General features: G+C 45.7%; 1 protein-coding gene across 2 annotated transcripts in view; it reads left to right on the forward strand.

The window, feature by feature from the left end:
- LOC140133891 (protein Wnt-9a-like) overlaps positions 1-24,211 on the forward strand; it is a 152,695-nt gene that overhangs the window by 121,772 nt on the left and 6,712 nt on the right. For both annotated transcript variants that reach the window (XM_072154572.1, XM_072154573.1), the window contains one exon: positions 11,252-11,511. In XM_072154572.1, the coding sequence (XP_072010673.1) occupies positions 11,252-11,511 (260 nt within the window). The remainder of the gene's footprint in view (positions 1-11,251; positions 11,512-24,211) is intronic.

Consider the following 24,211-nt stretch of genomic DNA (forward strand, 5'->3'; position numbering starts at 1 on the left):
ACAGGGGATATACACTGCCTCAGCTCTCCTGCTATAATATACAGGGATATACACTGCCTCAGCTCTCCTGCTATAATATACAGGGGATATACACTGCCTCAGCTCTCCTGCTATAATATACAGGGGATATACACTGCCTCAGCTCTCCTGCTATAATATACAGGGGATATACACTGCCTCAGCTCTCCTGCTATAATATACAGGGATATGCACTGCCTCAGCTCTCCTGCTATAATATACAGGGGATATACACTACCTCAGCTCTCCTGCTATAATATACAGGGGATATACACTGCCTCAGCTCTCCTGCTATAATATACAGGGGATATACACTACCTCAGCTCTCCTGCTATAATATACAGGAGATATACACTGCCTCAGCTCTCCTGCTATAATATACAGGAGATATACACTACCTCAGCTCTCCTGCTATAATATACAGGAGATATACACTGCCTCAGCTCTCCTGCTATAATATACAGGGGATATACACTGCCTCAGCTCTCCTGCTATAATATACAGGGATATACACTACCTCAGCTCTCCTGCTATAATATACAGGAGATATACACTACCTCAGCTCTCCGGCCTATGGGAAGTGGGCACCCGCTTTATTGCACCTTTACTATACGGCATGTGTCACAATTCTGCCGAGTTGCTGTAAATGTGGCGCAGGGACTTTGTTGGACAAAGAGCAGCTGTGACACAAAACTGGTGCAGCCTCTTTATAATTACATGTTCCAGCAGTTTCCAAGTTCTTTTTAGTGCAAAGTCAGACAGAAAACTGGCGCAGACGCTGTAATATATGTGGCGCAATCTGCTCCTTGCACTGACATCACTTCCGGGTGCTGGTCCCAGGAGCTGACACTCTAGAGGCGGAGGGCCCTGCCCTGGTACATTGTGCGCTTCTCCTCCCATGTCTCATCCCTTCTTTCTGATACTTGGTGACCGCACGTGTCCTGGGTGCGGCCCCTCTTACACATCTGTCATGTATTTCCTCATCAGCCGGGACCCCCAGAGCTCACAGCCCAACATGTAACCCCTCCACTGCCGGGACCCCCAGAGCACACAGCCCAACACATAACCCCTCCACTGCCGAGACCCCCAAAGCTCACAGCCCAACACATAACCCCTCCACTACCGGGACCCCCAGAGCTCACAGCCCAACACATAACCCCTCCACTACCGGGACCCCCAGAGCTCACAGCCCAACACATAACCCCTCCACTGCCGGGACCCCCAGAGCTCACAGCCTAACACATAACCCCTCCACTGCCGGGACCCCCAGAGCACACAGCCCAACACATAACCCCTCCACTGCCGGGACCCCCAGAGCACACAGCCCAACACATAACCCCTCCACTGCCGGGACCCCCAGAGCACACAGCCCAACACATAACCCCTCCACTGCCGGGACCCCCAGAGCTCACAGCCTAACACATAACCCCTCCACTGCCGAGACCCCCAGAGCACACAGCCCAACACATAACCCCTCCACTGCCGGACCCCCAGAGCTCACAGCCCAACACATAACCCCTCCACTGCCGGACCCCCAGAGCTCACAGCCCAACACATAACCCCTCCACTGCCGGGACCCCCAGAGCACACAGCCCAACACGTAACCCCTCCACTGCCGGGACCCCCAGAGCTCACAGCCCAACACATAACCCCTCCACTACCGGGACCCCCAGAGCTCACAGCCCAACACATAACCCCTCCACTGCCGGGACCCCCAGAGCTCACAGCCCAACACATAACCCCTCCACTGCCGAGACCCCCAGAGCAGACAGCCTGACACGTAACTCCTCCACTGCCGGACCCCCAGAGCTCACAGCCCGACACGTAACTCCTCCACTGCCGGACCCCCAGAGCACACAGCCCAACACATAACCCCTTCACTGCCGGGACCCCCAGAGCTCACAGCCTAACACATAACCCCTCCACTGCCGAGACCCCCAGAGCTCACAGCCCAACACGTAACCCCTCCACTGCCGGGACCCCCAGAGCTCACAGCCCAACACGTTATAAAGGCTGCTTTTATCTGCTCAATGAGCTGGATCTGAATCTTTTTAAAATCTCACACTGCTGTGCTCTGTGCTCTCTGCAGCCAGTGTTATGTATTGTCCCTGGAGAGATGTGTAATCAGACCTCACACTGCTGTGCTCTGTGCTCTCTGCAGCCAGTGTAATGTATTGTCCCTGGAGAGATGTGTAATCAGACCTCACACTGCTGTGCTCTGTGCTCTCTGCAGCCAGTGTTATGTATTGTCCCTGGAGAGATGTGTAATCAGACCTCACACTGCTGTGCTCTGTGCTCTCTGCAGCCAGTGTTATGTATTGTCCCTGGAGAGATGTGTAATCACACCTCACACTGCTGTGCTCTGTGCTCTCTGCAGCCAGTGTTATGCTGTGTCCCTGGAGAGATGTGTAATCAGACCTCACACTGCTGTGCTCTGTGCTCTCTGCAGCCAGTGTAATGTATTGTCCCTGGAGAGATGTGTAATCAGACCGCACACTGCTGTGCTCTGTGCTCTCTGCAGCCAGTGTTATGTACTGTCCCTGGAGAGATGTGTAATCAGACCTCACACTGCTGTGCTCTGTGCTCTCTGCAGCCAGTGTTATGTATTGACCCTGGAAAGATGTGTAATCAGACCTCACACTGCTGTGCTCTGTGCTCTCTGCAGCCAGTGTTATGTATTATCCCTGGAGAGATGTGTAATCAGACCTCACACTGCTGTGCTCTGTGCTCTCTGCAGCCAGTGTTATGTATTATCCCTGGAGAGATGTGTAATCAGACCTCACACTGCTGTGGTCTGTGCTCTCTGCAGCCAGTGTTATGTATTGTCCCTGGAGAGATGTTTAATCAGACCTCACACTGCTGTGCTCTGTGCTCTCTGCAGCCAGTGTTATGTATTGTCCCTGGAGAGATGTGTAATCACACCTCACACTGCTGTGCTCTGTGCTCTCTGCAGCCAGTGTTATGCTGTGTCCCTGGAGAGATGTGTAATCAGACCTCACACTGCTGTGCTCTGTGCTCTCTGCAGCCAGTGTAATGTATTGTCCCTGGAGAGATGTGTAATCAGACCGCACACTGCTGTGCTCTGTGCTCTCTGCAGCCAGTGTTATGTACTGTCCCTGGAGAGATGTGTAATCAGACCTCACACTGCTGTGCTCTGTGCTCTCTGCAGCCAGTGTTATGTATTGACCCTGGAAAGATGTGTAATCAGACCTCACACTGCTGTGCTCTGTGCTCTCTGCAGCCAGTGTTATGTATTATCCCTGGAGAGATGTGTAATCAGACCTCACACTGCTGTGCTCTGTGCTCTCTGCAGCCAGTGTTATGTATTATCCCTGGAGAGATGTGTAATCAGACCTCACACTGCTGTGGTCTGTGCTCTCTGCAGCCAGTGTTATGTATTGTCCCTGGAGAGATGTTTAATCAGACCTCACACTGCTGTGCTCTGTGCTCTCTGCAGCCAGTGTTATGTAATGTACCTGGAGAGATGTGTAATCAGACCTCACACTGCTGTGCTCTGTGCTCTCTGCAGCTAGTGTTATGTATTATCCCTGGAGAGATGTGTAATCAGACCTCACACTGCTGTGCTCTGTGCTCTCTGCAGCCAGTGTTATGTATTGTCCCTGGAGAGATGTGTAATCATTCCTCACACTGCTGTGCCCTGTGCTCTCTGCAGCCAGTGTTATGTACTGTCCCTGGAGATATGTGTAATCAGACCTCACACTGCTGTGCTCTGTGCTCTCTGCAGCCAGTGTTATGTACTGTTCCATGTGTAATCAGACCTCACACTGCTGTGCTCTGTGCTCTCTGCAGCCAGTGTTATGTATTATCCCTGGAGAGATGTGTAATCAGAACTCACACTGCTGTGCTCTGTGCTCTCTGCAGCCAGTGTTATGTATTATCCCTGGAGAGATGTGTAATCAGACCTCACACTGCTGTGCTCTGTGCTTTCTGCAGCCAGTGTTATGTATTGTCCCTGGAGAGATGTGTAATCAGACCTCGCACTGCTGTGCTCTGTGCTCTCTGCAGCCAGTGTTATGTAGTGTCCCTGGAGAGATGTGTAATCAGACCTCACACTGCTGTGCTCTGTGCTCTCTGCAGCCAGTGTAATGTATTATCCCTGGAGAGATGTGTAATCAGACCTCACACTGCTGTGCTTTGTGCTCTCTGCAGCCAGTGTTATGTATTATCCTGGAGAGATGTGTAATCAGACCTCACACTGCTGTGCTCTGTGCTCTCTGCAGCCAGTGTTATGTATTGTCCCTGGAGAGATGTGTAATCAGACCTCACACTGCTGTGCTCTGTGCTCTCTGCGGCCAGTGTTATGTATTGTCCCTGGAGAGATGTGTAATCAGACCTCACACTGCTGTGCTCTGTGCTCTCTGCAGCCTGTGTTATGTATTGTCCCTGGAGAGATGTGTAATCAGACCTCACACTGCTGTGCTCTGTGCTCTCTGCAGCCAGTGCTATGTACTGTCCCTGGAGAGATTTGTAATCAGATCTTTGTGTATGTTGTTAGTAGCAGCAGGACTGTCATATACGGATTTATAATCCCGGAGTGGAATGGAGATGTGTCCTCACACTGCTGTGCTCTGCGCATTCAACTGCTTCACAGCCCCATTACCGGTCTAGAGCTTTGTGCAGAGAACCAAGAGCTCAGCAGTGTGAGGGGGGGAGTAGATGGCTATAAGCCACCAAAGAATGGCCTGTGGAGGAAAGGAATGTGAGGAACATCTTCTTGTAATCCTGGGAGCTGGGGTCCTGCTGCTTCCTGCCGTGTAGGAGGAGATGAGTCCTCCTCACCCCTGACCACCAGGGAGGGTGCGGAGTTGTCCTTGGCAGATGTGATGGTAGATGAGGGACATCCCGGAGCTGAGGATGGTGATGGGTTTTTGGAAAATCTTCACCTAATCCCCGGCTGACGGCTGATAAGACGGAGCCGCCTGATGAAGGATCAGAATGTGACATTGTATCAGCGGCCCCAGAGCCGCCGCCAAGGGGCCCGACAGATGCCAGAAGTGTCCTATTGTTAGCGAGCCAAGCGCCCCTGGCTCCATTACCCAGAGGAGCAATATTACACTGCAAACTAATAGAGGGGCAACGAGACGGGCGCAGAGCACCCACCCGCGACTGTACCCCCCCATCCACCATCACAGGGAGCACCGGACACTGCACCCCATCTCCAGGAAGAGTCCTAATAATAATATCATAAATAATCCGGAAATCTGCAACCTACCGCAATCCAGTTATATATCCCTGCACATAGGGAGCAGTATTATAGCAGTTATATTCCTGTACATAGGGGGCAGTATTATAGTAGTTATATTCTTGTACATAGGGGACAGTATTATAGTAGTTATATCGCTGTACATAGGGGGCAGTATTATAGTAGTTATATTCCTGTACATAGGGGGCAGTATTATAGTAGTTATATTCTTGTACATAGGGGGCAGTATTATAGTAGTTATATCCCTGTACATAGGGGGCAGTATTATAGTAGTTATATTCCTGTACATAGAGGCAGTATTATAGTAGTTATATTCCTGTACATAGGGGGCAGTATTATAGTAGTTATATTCCTGTACATAGGGGGCAGTATTATAGTAGTTATATCCCTGTACATAGGGGGCAGTATTATAGTAGTTATATTCCTGTACATAGGGGGCAGTATTATAGTAGTTATATTCCTGTACATAGGGGGCAGTATTATAGTAGTTATATTCTTGTACATAGGGGGCAGTATTATAGTAGTTATATTCCTGTACATAGGGAGCAGTATTATAGTAGTTATATTCCTGTACATAGGGGGCAGTATTATAGTAGTTATATTCTTGTACATAGGGGGCAGTATTATAGTAGTTATATTCCTGTACATAGGGGGCAGTATTATAGTAGTTATATTCCTGTACATAGGGGGCAGTATTATAGTAGTTATATTCCTGTACATAGGAGGCAGTATTATAGTAGTTATATTCCTGTACATAGGGGGCAGTATTATAGTAGTTATATTCCTGTACATAGGGGGCAGTATTATAGTAGTTATATTCCTGTACATAGGGGCAGTATTATAGTAGTTATATTTTTGTACATAGGGGGCAGTATTATAGTAGTTATATTCCTGTACATAGGGGGCAGTATTATAGTAGTTATATTCCTGTACATAGGGGGCGGTATTATAGTAGTTATATTCCTGTACATAGGGGGCAGTATTATAGTAGTTATATTCTTGTACATAGGGGGAAGTATTATAGTAGTTATATTCTTGTACATAGAGGGCAGTATTATAGTAGTTATATTCCTGTACATAGGGGGCAGTATTATAGTAGTTATATTCCTGTACATAGGGGGCAGTATTATAGTAGTTATATTCCTGTACATAGGGGGCAGTATTATAGTAGTTATATTCCTGTACATAGGGGGCAGTATTATAGTAGTTATATTCCTGTACATAGGGGGCAGTATTATAGTAGTTATATTCTTGTACACAGGGGGCAGTATTATAGTAGTTATATTCCTGTACATAGGAGGCAGTATTATAGTAGTGATATTCCTGTACATAGGGGGCAGTATTATAGTAGTTATATTCCTGTACATAGAGGGCAGTATTATAGTAGAATTATTCCTGTACATAGGGGGCAGTATTATAGTAGTTATATTCTTGTACATGGGGGGCAGTATTATAGCAGTTATATTCCTGTACATAGGGGGCAGTATTATAGTAGTTATATTCCTGTACATAGAGGGCAGTATTATAGTAGTTATATTCTTGTACATAGGGTGCAGTATTATAGCAGTTATATTCCTGTACATAGGGGGCAGTATTATAGTAGTTATATTCCTGTACATAGGGGGGCAGTATTATAGTAGTTATATTCCTGTACATAGAGGGCAGTATTATAGTAGTTATATTCCTGTACATCGGGGGCAGTATTATAGTAGTTATATTCCTGTACATAGGGGGCAGTATTATAGTAGTTATATTCTTGTACATGGGGGGCAGTATTATAGCAGTTATATTCCTGTACATAGGGGGCAGTATTATAGTAGTTATATTCCTATACATAGAGGGCAGTATTATAGTAGAATTATTCCTGTACATAGGGGGCAGTATTATAGTAGTTATATTCTTGTACATGGGGGGCAGTATTATAGCAGTTATATTCCTGTACATAGGGGGCAGTATTATAGTAGTTATATTCCTGTACATAGGGGGCAGTATTATAGTAGTTATATTCTTGTACATAGGGTGCAGTATTATAGCAGTTATATTCCTGTACATAGGGGGCAGTATTATAGCAGTTATATTCCTGTACATAGGGGGGAGTATTATAGTAGTTATATTCCTGTACATAGGGGGCAGTATTATAGTAGTTATATTCTTGTACATATGGGGCAGTATTATAGTAGTTATATTCCTGTACATAGGGGGCAGTATTATAGTAGTTATATTCCTGTACATAGGGTGCAGTATTATAGTAGTTATATTCTTGTATATAGGAGGCAGTATTATAGTAGTTATATTCCTGTACATAGGGGGCAGTATTATAGTAGTTATATTCTTGTACATAGGGTGCAGTATTATAGCAGTTATATTCCTGTACATAGGGGGCAGTATTATAGCAGTTATATTCCTGTACATAGGGGGCAGCATTATAGTAGTTATATTCTTGTACATATGGGGCAGTATTATAGTAGTTATATTCCTGTACATAGGGGGCAGTATTATAGTAGTTATATTCCTGTACATAGGGGGCAGTATTATAGTAGTTATATTCCTGTACATAGGGGGCAGTATTATAGTAGTTATATTCTTGTACATAGGGGGCAGTATTATAGTAGTTATATTCCTGTACATAGGGGGCAGTATTATAGTAGTTATATTCTTGTACATAGGGGGCAGTATTATAGTAGTTATATTCCTGTACATAGGGGGCAGTATTATAGTAGTTATATCCCTGTACATAGGGGGCAGTATTATAGTAGTTATATTCCTGTACATAGGGGGCAGTATTATAGTAGTTATATTCCTGTACATAGGGGGCAGTATTATAGTAGTTATATTCTTGTACATAGGGGGCAGTATTATAGTAGTTATTTCCCTGTACATAGAGGGCAGTATTATAGTAGTTATATTCCTGTACATAGGGGGTAGTATTATAGTAGTTATATCCCTGTACATAGGGGGCAGTATTATAGTAGTTATATTCTTGTACATAGGGGGCAGTATTATAGTAGTTATATTCCTGTACATAGGGACAGTATTATAGTAGTTATATTCCTGTACATAGGGGGCAGTATTATAGTAGTTATTTCCCTGTACATAGAGGGCAGTATTATAGTAGTTATATTCCTGTACATAGGGTGCAGTATTATAGTAGTTATATTCCTGTACATAGGGACAGTATTATAGTAGTTATATTCTTGTACATAGGGGCAGTATTATAGTAGTTATATTCCTGTACATAGGGGGCAGTATTATAGTAGTTATATTCCTGTACATAGGGGGCAGTATTATAGTAGTTATATTCTTGTACATAGGGGTCAGTATTATAGTAGTTATATTCCTGTACATAGGGGGCAGTATTATAGTAGTTATATTCCTGTACAGAGGGACAGTATTATAGTAGTTATATTCTTGTACATAGGGGGCAGTATTATAGTAGTTATATTCCTGTACATAGGGGGCAGTATTATAGTAGTTATATTCTTGTACATAGGGGGCAGTATTATAGTAGTTATATTCCTGTACAAATGAGGCAGTATTATAGTAGTTATATTCTTGTACATAGGGGACAGTATTATAGCAGTTATATTCTTGTACATGGGGGGCAGTATTATAGCAGTTATATTCCTGTACATAGGGGGCAGTATTATAGCAGTTATATTCCTGTACATAGGGGGCGGTATTATAGTAGTTATATCCCTGTACATAGGGGGTAGTATTATAGTAGTTATATTCTTGTACATTGGGGGCAGTATTATAGTAGTTATATTCTTGTACATAGGGGGCAGTATTATAGTAGTTATATCCCTGTACATAGGGGGCAGTATTATAGTAGTCATATTCTTGTACATAGGGGGCAGTATTATAGTAGTTATATCCCTGTACATAGGGGGCAGTATTATAGTAGTTATAATCTTGTACATAGGGGGCAGTATTATAGTAGTTATATTCCTGTACATAGGGGGCAGTATTATAGTAGTTATATTCCTGTACATAGGGGGCAGTATTATAGTAGTTATATTCTTGTACATAGGGGTCAGTATTATAGTAGTTATATCCCTGTACATAGGGGGCAGTATTATAGTAGTTATATTCCTGTACATAGGGGGCAGTATTATAGTAGTTATATTCCTGTACATAGGGGGCAGTATTATAGTAGTTATATTCTTGTACATAGGGGGCAGTATTATAGTAGTTATATTCTTGTACATAGGGGGCAGTATTATAGTAGTTATATTCTTGTACATAGGGGGCAGTATTATAGTAGTTATATCCCTGTACATAGGGGGCAGTATTATAGTAGTTATATTCCTGTACATAGGGGGCAGTATTATAGTAGTTATATTCTTGTACATAGGGGGTAGTATTATAGTAGTTATATTCCTGTACATAGGGGGCAGTATTATAGTAGTTATATTCCTGTACATAGGGGGCAGTATTATAGTAGTTATATACTTGTACATAGGGGGCAGTATTATAGTAGTTATATCCCTGTACATAGGGGGAAGTATTATAGTAGTTATATCCCTGTACATAGGGGGCAGTATTATAGTAGTTATATTCTTGTACATAGGGGCAGTATTATAGTAGTTATATTCTTGTACATAGGGGGCAGTATTATAGTAGTTATATTCCTGTACATAGGGGGCAGTATTATAGTAGTTATATTCTTGTACATAGGGGCAGTATTATAGTAGTTATATCCCTGTACATAGGGGGCAGTATTATAGTAGTTATATTCTTGTACATAGGGGGCAGTATTATAGTAGTTATATTCTTGTACATAGGGGGCAGTATTATAGTAGTTATATTCTTGTACATAGGGGGCAGTATTATAGCAGTTATATTCCTGTACATAGGGGGCAGTATTATAGTAGTTATATTCTTGTACATAGGGGACAGTATTATAGTAGTTATATTCCTGTACATAGGGGGCAGTATTATAGTAGTTATATCCTTGTACATAGGGGGCAGTATTATAGTAGTTATATTCCTGTACATAGGGGACAGTATTATAGTAGTTATATTCTTGTACATAGGGGGCAGTATTATAGTAGTTATATTCCTGTACATAGGGGGCAGTATTATAGTAGTTATATTCTTGTACATAGGGGGCAGTATTATAGTAGTTATATTCCTGTACATAGGGGGCAGTATTATAGTAGTTATATTCTTGTATATAGGAGGCAGTATTATAGTAGTTATATTCTTGTACATAGGGGGCAGTATTATAGTAGTTATATTCCTGTACATAGGGGGCAGTATTATAGTAGTTATATTCTTGTACATAGGGGGCAGTATTATAGTAGTTATATTCCTGTACATAGGGGGCAGTATTATAGTAGTTATATTCTTGTATATAGGAGGCAGTATTATAGTAGTTATATTCCTGTACATAGGGGGCAGTATTATAGTAGTTATATTCCTGTACATAGGGGGCAGTATTATAGTAGTTATATTCCTGTACATAGGGGGCAGTATTATAGTAGTTATATTCCTGTACATAGGGGGCAGTATTATAGTAGTTATATTCCTGTACATAGGGGGCAGTATTATAGCAGTTATATTCCTGTACATAGGGGGCAGTATTATAGTAGTTATATTCCTGTACATAGGGGGCAGTATTATAGTAGGTATATTCCTGTACATAGGGGGCAGTATTATAGTAGTTATATTCCTGTACATAGGGGGCAGTATTATAGTAGTTATATTCCTGTACATAGGGGGCAGTATTATAGCAGTTATATTCCTGTACATAGGGGGCAGTATTATAGTAGTTATATTCCTGTACATAGGGGGCAGTATTATAGTAGGTATATTCCTGTACATAGGGGGCAGTATTATAGTAGTTATATTCCTGTACATAGGGGGCAGTATTATAGTAGTTATATTCCTGTACATAGGGGGCAGTATTATAGTATATGTACATATGTGGAGTATGTAATTGCTTTTATGTTCTCTTACAGTATTTCTCATTACATGTTTCTTATCCGGATCTTCCTTTTCTTTCAGGCTGACAGGGAACGAGCCATTGACAATTCTTCCTCTGACCTCTGAATCGGAGGGGGCAGCAGAGAAAGCTCACTACAAAATCTGTGACAGGCTGAAGCTGGAGAAGAAGCAGCGCAGAATGTGCCGGCGAGACCCCGGGGTGGCGGAGACCCTGATGGAAGCCATTAGTATGAGCGCCCAGGAATGCGAATATCAATTTCACTTTGAACGCTGGAACTGCACACTGGAGGGACGGTATCGCATCAGTCTGCTGAAACAAGGTGCGGTATTATCACTGATGGCTTCTGCTATGGATGTTGTTGATTCCCCAGATAGTGGGAAACCATGGACTTCACTATCCACGTCTCTGCTACTTTGTTACAAAGGGGCTCATTAACTAAAAGTTCCCAGTATCCTGCATGTGTCACTTCCCCGCTCAGGTCCACGGACTTCTTCTTCCTGGTTCTTTACTGTAAGAGCTGTGACTCTGTAGAATAGTCTCCTCAGGAGCCGGTTCTTTACTGTAAGAGCTGTGACTCTGTAGAATAGTCTCCTCAGGAGCTGGTTCTGTACTGTAAGAGCTGTGACTCTGTAGAATGGTCTCCTCAGGAGCCGGTTCCTTACTGTAAGAGCTGTGACTCTGTAGAATGGTCTCCTCAGGAGCCGGTTCTGTACTGTAAGAGCTGTGACTCTGTAGATTAGTCTCCTCAGGAGCCGGTTCTTTACTGTAAGAGCTGTGACTCTGTAGAATAGTCTCCTCAGGAGCCGGTTCTTTACTGTAAGAGCTGTGACTCTGTAGAATAGTCTCCTCAGGAGCTGGTTCTGTACTGTAAGAGCTGTGACTCTGTAGAATAGTCTCCTCAGGAGCCGGTTCTTTACTGTAAGAGCTGTGACTCTGTAGAATAGTCTCCTCAGGAGCCGGTTCTGTACTGTAAGAGCTGTGACTCTGTAGAATAGTCTCCTCAGGAGCCGGTTCTGTACTGTAAGAGCTGTGACTCTGTAGAATAGTCTCCTCAGGAGCCGGTTCCTTACTGTAAGAGCTGTGATTCTGTAGAATAGTCTCCTCAGGAGCCGGTTCTGTACTGTAAGAGCTGTGACTCTGTAGAATAGTCTCCTCAGGAGCTGGTTCCTTACTGTAAGAGCTGTGACTCTGTAGAATAGTCTCCTCAGGAGCCGGTTCTTTACTGTAAGAGCTGTGACTCTGTAGAATAGTCTCCTCAGGAGCCGGTTCTTTACTGTAAGAGCTGTGACTCTGTAGAATAGTCTCCTCAGGAGCCGGTTCCTTACTGTAAGAGCTGTGACTCTGTAGAATAGTCTCCTCAGGAGCTGGTTCTTTACTGTAAGAGCTGTGACTCTGTAGAATAGTCTCCTCAGGAGCCGGTTCCTTACTGTAAGAGCTGTGACTCTGTTGAATAGTCTCCTCAGGAGCCGGTTCTGTACTGTAAGAGCTGTGACTCTGTAGAATAGTCTCCTCAGGAGCCGGTTCCTTACTGTAAGAGCTGTGACTCTGTAGAATAGTCTCCTCAGGAGCCGGTTCTATACTGTAAGAGCTGTGACTCTGTAGAATAGTCTTCTCAGGAGCCGGTTCCTTACTGTAAGAGCTGTGACTCTGTAGAATAGTCTCCTCAGGAGCCGGTTCCTTACTGTAAGAGCTGTGGCTCTGTAGAATAGTCTCCCACGGAGCTGGTTCTATACTGTAAGAGCTGTGATTCTGTAGAATAGTCTCCTCAGGAGCCGGTTCTGTACTGTAAGAGCTGTAACTCTGTAGAATAGTCTCCTCAGGAGCCGGTTCTATACTGTAAGAGCTGTGACTCTGTAGAATAGTCTCCCCAGGAGCCGGTTCCTTACTGTAAGAGCTGTGACTCTGTAGAATAGTCTCCTCAGGAGCCGGTTCTGTACTGTAAGAGCTGTGACTCTGTAGAATAGTCTCCTCAGGAGCTGGTTCTATACTGTAAGAGCTGTGATTCTGTAGAATAGTCTCCTCAGGAGCCGGTTCCTTACTGTAAGAGCTGTGACTCTGTAGAATAGTCTCCTCAGGAGCCGGTTCTGTACTGTAAGAGCTGTGACTCTGTAGAATAGTCTCCTCAGGAGCCGGTTCTATACTGTAAGAGCTGTGACTCTGTAGAATAGTCTCCTCAGGAGCTGGTTCTGTACTGTAAGAGCTGTGACTCTGTAGAATAGTCTCCTCAGGAGCCGGTTCCTTACTGTAAGAGCTGTGATTCTGTAGAATAGTCTCCTCAGGAGCCGGTTCCTTACTGTAAGAGCTGTGACTCTGTAGAATACTCTCCTCGGGAGCCGGTTCCTTACTGTAAGAGCTGTGACTCTGTAGAATACTCTCCTCGGGAGCCGGTTCCTTACTGTAAGAGCTGTGACTCTGTAGAATAGTCTCCTTAGGAGCCGGTTCTATACTGTAAGAGCTGTGACTCTGTAGAATAGTCTCCTCAGGAGCTGGTTCTATACTGTAAGAGCTGTGACTCTGTAGAATAGTCTCCTCAGGAGCCGGTTATGTACTGTTAGAGCTGTGACTCTGTAGAATAGTTTCCTCAGGAGCCGGTTCCTTACTGTAAGAGCTGTGACTCTGTAGAATAGTCTCCTCAGGAGCCGGTTCCTTACTGTAAGAGCTGTGACTCTGTAGAATAGTCTCCTCAGGAGCCGGTTCTATACTGTAAGAGCTGTGACTCTGTAGAATAGTCTCCTCAGGAGCCGGTTCCTTACTGTAAGAGCTGTGACTCTGTAGAATATTCTCCTCAGGAGCCGGTTCTGTACTGTAAGAGCTGTGACTCTGTAGCATAGTCTCCTCAGGAGCCGGTTCCTTACTGTAAGAGCTGTGACTCTGTAGAATAGTCTCCTCAGGAGCCGGTTCTGTACTGTAAGAGCTGTGACTCTGTAGAATAGTCTCCTTAGGAGCCGGTTCCTTCCTGTAAGAGCTGTGACTCTGTAGAATAGTCTCCTCAGGAGCCGGTTCCTTACTGTAAGAGCTGTGACTCTGTAGAATAGTCTCCTCAGGAGCCGGTTCCTTACTGTAAGAGCTGTGACTCTGTAGAATAGTCTCCTCATGAGCCGGTTCCTTACTGTAAGAGCTGTAACTCTGTAGAATAGTCTCCTCAGGAGCCGGTTCCTTTAAGTAAAAACTGTGACTCTGTAGAATAGTTTCCTCAGGAGCCGGTTCTGTACTGTAAGAGCTGTGACTCTGTAGCATAGTCTCCTCAGGAGCCGGTTCCTTACTGTAAGAGCTGTGACTCTGTAGAATAGTCTCCTCAGGAGCCGGTTCCTTTAAGTAAAAACTGTGACTCTGTAGAATAGTTTCCTCAGGAGCTGGTTCTGTACTGTAAGAGCTGTGACTCTGTAGCATAGTCTCCTCAGGAGCCGGTTCCTTACTGTAAGAGCTGTGACTCTGTAGAATAGTCTCCTCAGGAGCCGGTTCTGTACTGTAAGAGCTGTGACTCTGTAGCATAGTCTCCTCAGGAGCCGGTTCCTTACTGTAAGAGCTGTGACTCTGTAGAATAGTCTCCTCATGAGCCGGTTCCTTACTGTAAGAGCTGTAACTCTGTAGAATAGTCTCCTCAGGAGCCGGTTCCTTTAAGTAAAAACTGTGACTCTGTAGAATAGTTTCCTCAGGAGCCGGTTCCTTACTGTAAGAGCTGTGACTCTGTAGAATAGTCTCCTCAGGAGCCGGTTCCTTTAAGTAAAAACTGTGACTCTGTAGAATATTCTCCCCAGGAGCCGGTTCCTTACTGTAAGAGCTGTGACTCTGTAGAATAGTCTCCCCAGGAGCTGGTTTTATACTGTAAGAGCTGTGACTCTGTAGAATAGTCTCCTTAGGAGCCGGTTCCTTCCTGTAAGAGCTGTGACTCTGTAGAATAGTCTCCTCAGGAGCCGGTTCCTTACTGTAAGAGCTGTGACTCTGTAGAATAGTCTCCTCAGGAGCCGGTTCTTTACTGTAAGAGCTGTGACTCTCTGTAGAATAGTCTCCTCAGGAGCCGGTTCTTTACTGTAAGAGCTGTGACTCTGTAGAATAGTCTCCTCAGGAGCCGGTTCTGTACTGTAAGAGCTGTGACTCTGTAGAATAGTCTCCTCAGGAGCCGGTTCTGTACTGTAAGAGCTGTGACTCTGTAGAATAGTCTCCTCAGGAGCCGGTTCTGTACTGTAAGAGCTGTGACTCTGTAGAATAGTCTCCTCAGGAGCCGGTTCTTTACTGTAAGAGCTGTGACTCTGTAGAATGGTCTCCTCAGGAGCCGGTTCTGTACTGTAAGAGCTGTGACTCTGTAGAATAGTCTCCTCAGGAGCCGGTTCTGTACTGTAAGAGCTGTGACTCTGTAGAATAGTCTCCTCAGGAGCCGGTTCCTTACTGTAAGAGCTGTGACTCTGTAGAATAGTCTCCTCAGGAGCCGGTTCATTACTGTAAGAGCTGTGATTCTGTAGAATAGTCTCCTCAGGAGCCGGTTCCTTACTGTAAGAGCTGCAAATCTGTAGAATAGTCTCCTCAGGAGCCGGTTCTTTACTTTAAGAGCTGTGACTCTGTAGAATAGTCTCCTCAGGAGCCGGTTCCTTACTGTAAGAGCTGTGACTCTGTAGAATAGTCTCCTCAGGAGCCGGTTCCTTACTGTAAGAGCTGTGACTCTGTAGAATAATCTCCTCATGAGCCGGTTACTTACTGTAAGAGCAGTGACTCTGTAGAATAGTCTCCTCAGGAGCCGGTTCTGTACTGTAAGAGCTGTGACTCTGTAGAATAGTCTCCTCAGGAGCCGGTTCTGTACTGTAAGAGCTGTGACTCTGTAAAATAGTCTCCTCAGGAGCCGGTTCCTTACTGTAAGAGCTGTAACTCTGTAGAATAGTCTCCTCAGGAGCCGGTTCCTTTAAGTAAAAACTGTGACTCTGTAGCATAGTCTCCTCAGGAGCCGGTTCCTTACTGTAAGAGCTGTGACTCTGTAGAATAGTCTCCTCAGGAGCCGGTTCCTTTAAGTAAAAACTGTGACTCTGTAGAATAGTTTCCTCAGGAGCTGGTTCTGTACTGTAAGAGCTGTGACTCTGTAGCATAGTCTCCTCAGGAGCCGGTTCCTTACTGTAAGAGCTGTGACTCTGTAGAATAGTCTCCTCAGGAGCCGGTTCCTTCCTGTAAGAGCTGTGACTCTGTAGAATAGTCTCCTCAGGAGCCGGTTCCTTACTGTAAGAGCTGTGACTCTGTAGAATAGTCTCCTCAGGAGCCGGTTCCTTACTGTAAGAGCTGTGACTCTGTAGAATAATCTCCTCATGAGCCGGTTACTTACTGTAAGAGCTGTGACTCTGTAGAATAGTCTCCTCAGGAGCCGGTTCTGTACTGTAAGAGCTGTGACTCTGTAGAATAGTCTCCTCAGGAGCCGGTTCTGTACTGTAAGAGCTGTGACTCTGTAGAATAGTCTCCTCAGGAGCCGGTTCCTTACTGTAAGAGCTGTGACTCTGTAGAATAGTCTCCTCGGGAGCCGGTTCTGTACTGTAAGAGCTGTGACTCTGTAGAATAGTCTCCTCAGGTGCCGGTTCCTTACTGTAAGAGCTGTGACTTAGTAGAATAGTCTCCCCAGGAGCCGGTTCCTTACTGTAAGAGCTGTGATTCTGTAGAATAGTCTCCTCAGGAGCCGGTTCTGTACTGTAAGAGCTGTGACTCTGTAGAATAGTCTCCTCAGGAGCCGGTTCCTTACTGTAAGAGCTGTGACTATGTAGAATAGTCTCCTCAGGAGCCGGTTCTTTACTGTAAGAGCTGTGACTCTGTAGAATAGTCTCCTCAGGAGCCGGTTCTGTACTGTAAGAGCTGTGACTCTGTAGAATAGTCTCCTTAGGAGCTGGTTCCTTACTGTAAGAGCTGTGATTCTGTAGAATAGTCTCCTCAGGAGCCGGTTCTGTACTGTAAGAGCTGTGACTCTGTAGAATAGTCTCCTCAGGAGCCGGTTCCTTCCTGTAAGAGCTGTGACTATGTAGAATAGTCTCCTCAGGAGCCGGTTCTGTACTCTAAGAGCTGTGACTCTGTAGAATATTATCCTCAGGAGCCGGTTCTTTACTGTAAGAGCTGTGACTCTGTAGAATAGTCTCCTCAGGTGCCGGTTCCTTACTGTAAGAGCTGTGACTTAGTAGAATAGTCTCCCCAGGAGCCGGTTCCTTACTGTAAGAGCTGTGATTCTGTAGAATAGTCTCCTAAGGAGCTAGTTCTTTACTGTAAGAGCTGTGACTCTGTAGAATAGTCTCCTCAGGAGCCGGTTCTGTACTGTAAGAGCTGTGATTCTGTAGAATAGTCTCCTCAGGAGCCGGTTCCTTACTGTAAGAGCTGTGACTCTGTAGAATAGTCTCCTCAGGAGCCGGTTCCTTACTGTAAGAGCTGTGACTCTGTAGAATAGTCTCCTCAGGAGCCAGTTCCTTACTGTAAGAGCTGTGACTCTGTAGAATAGTCTCCTCAGGTGCCGGTTCTTTACTGTAAGAGCTGTGACTCTGTAGAATAGTCTCCTCAGGAGTCGGTTCTTTACTGTAAGAGCTGTGACTCTGTAGAATAGTCTCCTCAGGAGCCGGTTCCTTACTGTAAGAGCTGTGACTCTGTAGAATAGTCTCCTAAGGAGCTGGTTCTTTACTGTAAGAGCTGTGACTCTGTAGAATAGTCTCCTCAGGAGCCGGTTCTGTACTGTAAGAGCTGTGACTCTGTAGAATAGTCTCCTCGGGAGCTGGTTCCTTACTGTAAGAGCTGTGACTCTGTAGAATAGTCTCCTCAGGAGCCGGTTCCTTACTGTAAGAGCTGTGACTATGTAGAATAGTCTCCTCAGGAGCCGGTTCTTTACTGTAAGAGCTGTGACTCTGTAGAATAGTCTCCTCAGGAGCCGGTTCTGTACTGTAAGAGCTGTGACTCTGTAGAATAGTCTCCTTAGGAGCTGGTTCCTTACTGTAAGAGCTGTGATTCTGTAGAATAGTCTCCTCAGGAGCCGGTTCTGTACTGTAAGAGCTGTGACTCTGTAGAATAGTCTCCTCAGGAGCCGGTTCCTTCCTGTAAGAGCTGTGACTATGTAGAATAGTCTCCTCAGGAGCCGGTTCTGTACTCTAAGAGCTGTGACTCTGTAGAATATTATCCTCAGGAGCCGGTTCTTTACTGTAAGAGCTGTGACTCTGTAGAATAGTCTCCTCAGGTGCCGGTTCCTTACTGTAAGAGCTGTGACTTAGTAGAATAGTCTCCCCAGGAGCCGGTTCCTTACTGTAAGAGCTGTGATTCTGTAGAATAGTCTCCTAAGGAGCTGGTTCTTTACTGTAAGAGCTGTGACTCTGTAGAATAGTCTCCTCAGGAGCCGGTTCTGTACTGTAAGAGCTGTGATTCTGTAGAATAGTCTCCTCAGGAGCCGGTTCCTTACTGTAAGAGCTGTGACTCTGTAGAATAGTCTCCTCAGGAGCCGGTTCCTTACTGTAAGAGCTGTGACTCTGTAGAATAGTCTCCTCAGGAGCCAGTTCCTTACTGTAAGAGCTGTGACTCTGTAGAATAGTCTCCTCAGGAGCCGGTTCTTTACTGTAAGAGCTGTGACTCTGTAGAATAGTCTCCTCAGGTGCCGGTTCTTTACTGTAAGAGCTGTGACTCTGTAGAATAGTCTCCTCAGGAGTCGGTTCTTTACTGTAAGAGCTGTGACTCTGTAGAATAGTCTCCTCAGGAGTCGGTTCTTTACTGTAAGAGCTGTGACTCTGTAGAATAGTCTCCTCAGGTGCCGGTTCTTTACTGTAAGAGCTGTGACTCTGTAGAATAGTCTCCTCAGGAGTCGGTTCTTTACTGTAAGAGCTGTGACTCTGTAGAATAGTCTCCTCAGGTGCCGGTTCTTTACTGTAAGAGCTGTGACTCTGTAGAATAGTCTCCTTAGGAGCCGGTTCTGTACTGTAAGAGCTGTGACTCTGTAGAATAGTCTCCCCAGGAGCCGGTTCCTTACTGTAAGAGCTGTGATTCTGTAGAATAGTCTCCTCAGGAGCCGGTTCTGTACTGTAAGAGCTGTGACTCTGTAGAATAGTCTCCTCAGGAGCCGGTTCTGTACTGTAAGAGCTGTGACTCTGTAGAATAGTCTCCTCGGGAGCCGGTTCCTTACTGTAAGAGCTGTGATTCTGTAGAATAGTCTCCTCAGGAGCCGGTTCCTTACTGTAAGAGCTGTGATTCTGTAGAATAGTCTCCTCAGGAGCTGGTTCTTTACTGTAAGAGCTGTGACTCTGTAGAATAGTCTCCTCAGGAGCCGGTTCTGTACTGTAAGAGCTGTGACTCTGTAGAATAGTCTCCTCATGAGCCGGTTCCTTACTGTAAGAGCTGTGACTCTGTAGAATAGTCTCCCCAGGAGCCGGTTCCTTACTGTAAGAGCTGTGACTCTGTAGAATAGTCTCCTCAGGAGCTGGTTCTTCACTGTAAGAGCTGTGACTCTGTAGAATAGTCTCCTCATGAGCCGGTTCCTTACTGTAAGAGCTGTGACTCTGTATAATAGTCTCCTCGGGAGCCGGTTCTGTACTGTAAGAGCTGTGACTCTGTAGAATAGTCTCCTCAGGTGCCGGTTCTTTACTGTAAGAGCTGTGACTCTGTAGAATAGTCTCCTCAGGAGTCGGTTCTTTACTGTAAGAGCTGTGACTCTGTAGAATAGTCTCCTCAGGTGCCGGTTCTTTACTGAAAGAGCTGTGACTCTGTAGAATAGTCTCCTCAGGAGTCGGTTCTTTACTGTAAGACCTGTGACTCTGTAGAATAGTCTCCTCAGGAGCCGGTTCTGTACTGTAAGAGCTGTGACTCTGTAGAATAGTCTCCTCAGGAGCCGGTTCTGTACTGTAAGAGCTGTGACTCTGTAGAATAGTCTCCTCGGGAGCCGGTTCTGTACTGTAAGAGCTGTGACTCTGTAGAATAGTCTCCTCAGGAGCCGGTTCTGTACTGTAAGAGCTGTGACTCTGTAGAATAGTCTCCTTAGGAGCCGGTTCTGTACTGTAAGAGCTGTGACTCTGTAGAATAGTCTCCCCAGGAGCCGGTTCCTTACTGTAAGAGCTGTGATTCTGTAGAATAGTCTCCTCAGGAGCCGGTTCTGTACTGTAAGAGCTGTGACTCTGTTGAATAGTCTCCTCAGGAGCTGGTTCTTTACTGTAAGAGCTGTGGCTCTGTAGAATAGTCTCCTCAGGAGCCGGTTCTGTACTGTAAGAGCTGTGACTCTGTAGAATAGTCTCCTCATGAGCCGGTTCCTTACTGTAAGAGCTGTGACTCTGTAGAATAGTCTCCCCAGGAGCCGGTTCCTTACTGTAAGAGCTGTGACTCTGTAGAATAGTCTCCTCAGGAGCTGGTTCTTCACTGTAAGAGCTGTGACTCTGTAGAATAGTCTCCTCAGGAGCCGGTTCCTTACTGTAAGAGCTGTGACTCTGTATAATAGTCTCCTCGGGAGCCGGTTCTGTACTGTAAGAGCTGTGACTCTGTAGAATAGTCTCCTTAGGAGCCGATTCCTTACTGTAAGGGCTGTGATTCTGTAGAATAGTCTCCTAAGGAGCTGGTTCTTTACTGTAAGAGCTGTGACTCTGTAGAATAGTCTCCTCAGGAGCCGGTTCCTTACTGTAAGAGCTGTGACTCTGTAGAATAGTCTCCTCAGGAGCCGGTTCCTTACTGTAAGAGCTGTGGATGTGTAGAATAGTCTCCTCAGGAGCTGGTTCTGTACTGTAAGAGCTGTGACTCTGTAGAATAGTCTCCTCAGGAGCCGGTTCCTTACTGTAAGAGCTGTGACTCTGTAGAATAGTCTCCTCAGGAGCCGGTTCTGTACTGTAAGAGCTGTGACTCTGTTGAATAGTCTCCTCAGGAGCCGGTTCTGTACTGTAAGAGCTGTGACTCTATAGAATAGTCTCCTCAGGTGCCGGTTCTTTACTGTAAGAGCTGTGACTCTGTAGAATAGTCTCCTCAGGTGCCGGTTCTTTACTGTAAGACCTGTGACTCTGTAGAATAGTCTCCTCAGGTGCCGGTTCTTTACTGTAAGAGCTGTGACTCTGTAGAATAGTCTCCTCAGGAGCCGGTTCTGTACTGTAAGAGCTGTGATTCTGTAGAATAGTCTCCTCAGGAGCCGGTTCCTTACTGTAAGAGCTGTGACTCTGTAGAATAGTCTCCTCGGGAGCCGGTTCCTTCCTGTAAGAGCTGTGACTCTGTAGAATAGTCTCCTCAGGAGCTGGTTCTTCACTGTAAGAGCTGTGACTCTGTAGAATAGTCTCCTCAGGAGCCGGTTCCTTATTGTAAGAGCTGTGACTCTGTATAATAGTCTCCTCGGGAGCCGGTTCTGTACTGTAAGAGCTGTGGCTCTGTAGAATAGTCTCCTTAGGAGCCGGTTCCTTACTGTAAGAGCTGTGATTCTGTAGAATAGTCTCCTAAGGAGCCGGTTCCTTACTGTAAGAGCTGTGACTCTGTAGAATAGTCTCCTCAGGAGCCGGTTCCTTACTGTAAGAGCTGTGACTCTGTAGAATAGTCTCCTCAAGAGCCGGTTCTGTACTGTAAGAGCTGTGACTCTGTAGAATAGTCTCCTCAGGAGCCGGTTCTTTACTGTAAGAGCTGCGACTCTGTAGAATAGTCTCCTTGGGAACCGGTTCTGTACTGTAAGAGCTGTGACTCTGTAGAATATTCTCCTCAGGAGCCGGTTCCTTACTGTAAGAGCTGTAACTCTGTAGAATAGTCTCCCCAGGAGCCGGTTCCTTACTGTAAGAGCTGTGATTCTGTAGAATAGTCTCCTCAGGAGCCGGTTCTGTACTGTAAGAGCTGTGACTCTGTAGAATAGTCTCCTCAGGAGCCGGTTCTGTACTGTAAGAGCTTTGAATGTGTAGAATAGTCTCCTCAGGAGCTGGTTCCTTACTGTAAGAGCTGTGACTCTGTAGAATAGTCTCCTCAGGAGCCGGTTCTTTACTGTAAGAGCTGTGAATGTGTAGAATAGTCTCCTCAGGAGCCGGTTCCTTACTGTAAGAGCTGTGACTCTGTAGAATAGTCTCCTCAGGAGCTGGTTCCTTACTGTAAGAGCTGTGATTCTGTAGAATAGTCTCCTAAGGAGCTGGTTCTTTACTGTAAGAGCTGTGACTCTGTAGAATAGTCTCCTCAGGAGCCGGTTCTGTACTGTAAGAGCTGTGATTCTGTAGAATAGTCTCCTCAGGAGCCGGTTCCTTACTGTAAGAGCTGTGACTCTGTAGAATAGTCTCCTCAGGAGCCGGTTCCTTACTGTAAGAGCTGTGACTCTGTAGAATAGTCTCCTCAGGAGCCGGTGCTGTACTGTAAGAGCTGTAACTCTGTAGAATAGTCTCCTCAGGAGCTGGTTCTTTACAGTAAGAGCTGTGACTCTGTAAAATAGTCTCCTCAGGAGCCGGTTCCTTACTGTAAGAGCTGTGACTCTGTAGAATAGTCTCCTCAGGAGCCGGTTCTGTACTGTAAGAGCTGTGACTCTGTAAAATAGTCTCCTCAGGAGTCGGTTCTTTACTGTAAGAGCTGTGACTCTGTAGAATAGTCTCCTCAGGAGCCGGTTCCTTACTGTAAGAGCTGTGATTCTGTAGAATAGTCTCCTCAGGAGCCGGTTCTGTACTGTAAGAGCTGTGACTCTGTTGAATAGTCTCCTCAGGAGCCGGTTCTTTACTGTAAGAGCTGTGACTCTGTAGAATAGTCTCCTCAGGAGCCGGTTCTGTACTGTAAGAGCTGTGACTCTGTAGAATAGTCTCCTCAGGAGCTGGTTCTTCACTGTAAGAGCTGTGACTCTGTAGCATAGTCTCCTCAGGAGCCGGTTCCTTACTGTAAGAGCTGTGACTCTGTAGAATAGTCTCCTCAGGAGCCGGTTCCTTACTGTAAGAGCTGTGACTCTGTAGAATAGTCTCCTCAGGAGCCGGTTCTGTACTGTAAGAGATGTGACTCTGTAGAATAGTCTCCTCAGGAGCCGGTTCTGTACTGTAAGAGCTGTGACTCTGTAGATTAGTCTCCTCAGGAGCCGGTTCTGTACTGTAAGAGCTGTGACTTTGTAGAATAGTCTCCTCAGGAGCCGGTTCTGTACTGTAAGAGCTGTGGCTCTGTAGAATAGTCTCCTTAGGAGCTGGTTCCTTACTGTAAGAGCTGTGACTCTATAGAATAGTCTCCTCAGGAGCCGGTTCCTTACTGGAAGAGCTGTGACACTGTAGAATAGTCTCCTCAGGAGCCGGTTCCTTACTGTAAGAGCTGTGACTCTATAGAATAGTCTCCTCAGGAGCCGGTTCCTTACTGGAAGAGCTGTGACACTGTAGAATAGTCTCCTCAGGAGCCGGTTCCTTACTGTAAGAGCTGTGACTCTGTAGAATAGTCTCCTCAGGAGCCGGTTCCTTACTGGAAGAGCTGTGACACTGTAGAATAGTCTCCTCAGGAGCCGGTTCCTTACTGTAAGAGCTGTGACTCTGTAGAATAGTCTCCTTGGCTCGGGTGGGACCTGAGTGCCCGATGTTGTTACTCTTGTTGCTGGTTGGACGGTTGTTATCGGTGCAGGAGATACAATGTAACAACTTTCGATGCCTGTGAATGTTTCCCGTGAGTTGCAGACAGCGTTGTATATCCGAGACCCGCGTCCTGAATGCTCTGGGCTCTGGGTAGGTGGAGGTCGGGTGCTCTTCTCAGTGCGGACCTCCCATTGATGTTGTGTAGCAGGATCTGTGGAGCACATGACCTCCTGTCATCCTCCCAGTCCCCTGCACACATGATCTGCGTCGTTACAATTGGCAGAATTCACTATTTTTATTTTGACAAAAAATGACAGATTTGCACCAAAAACGGTCTAATGTCTTCAGAAATATTTTTAGGCTTTGGATTATCTTTTTGCCTTTTTACCATTTGTTAAAGGGGGTGTTTCCTCGTGAAAGGGGTGTGGTATGTGAGAGAGGGGCGTGGCCAAATTGAAATTAGTCCATGCATCAAAAAATGAAGCAGCGTGCACAGACCACGCCCCCTTTCACACTGCACGTACATCCCCATAGACGCCATAGGTGCCCGGCGGTGGTACCGTGTACGGG

Source organism: Engystomops pustulosus, chromosome 5 (assembly GCF_040894005.1).
Source record: "Engystomops pustulosus chromosome 5, aEngPut4.maternal, whole genome shotgun sequence".
NCBI lineage: Eukaryota > Metazoa > Chordata > Amphibia > Anura > Leptodactylidae > Engystomops > Engystomops pustulosus.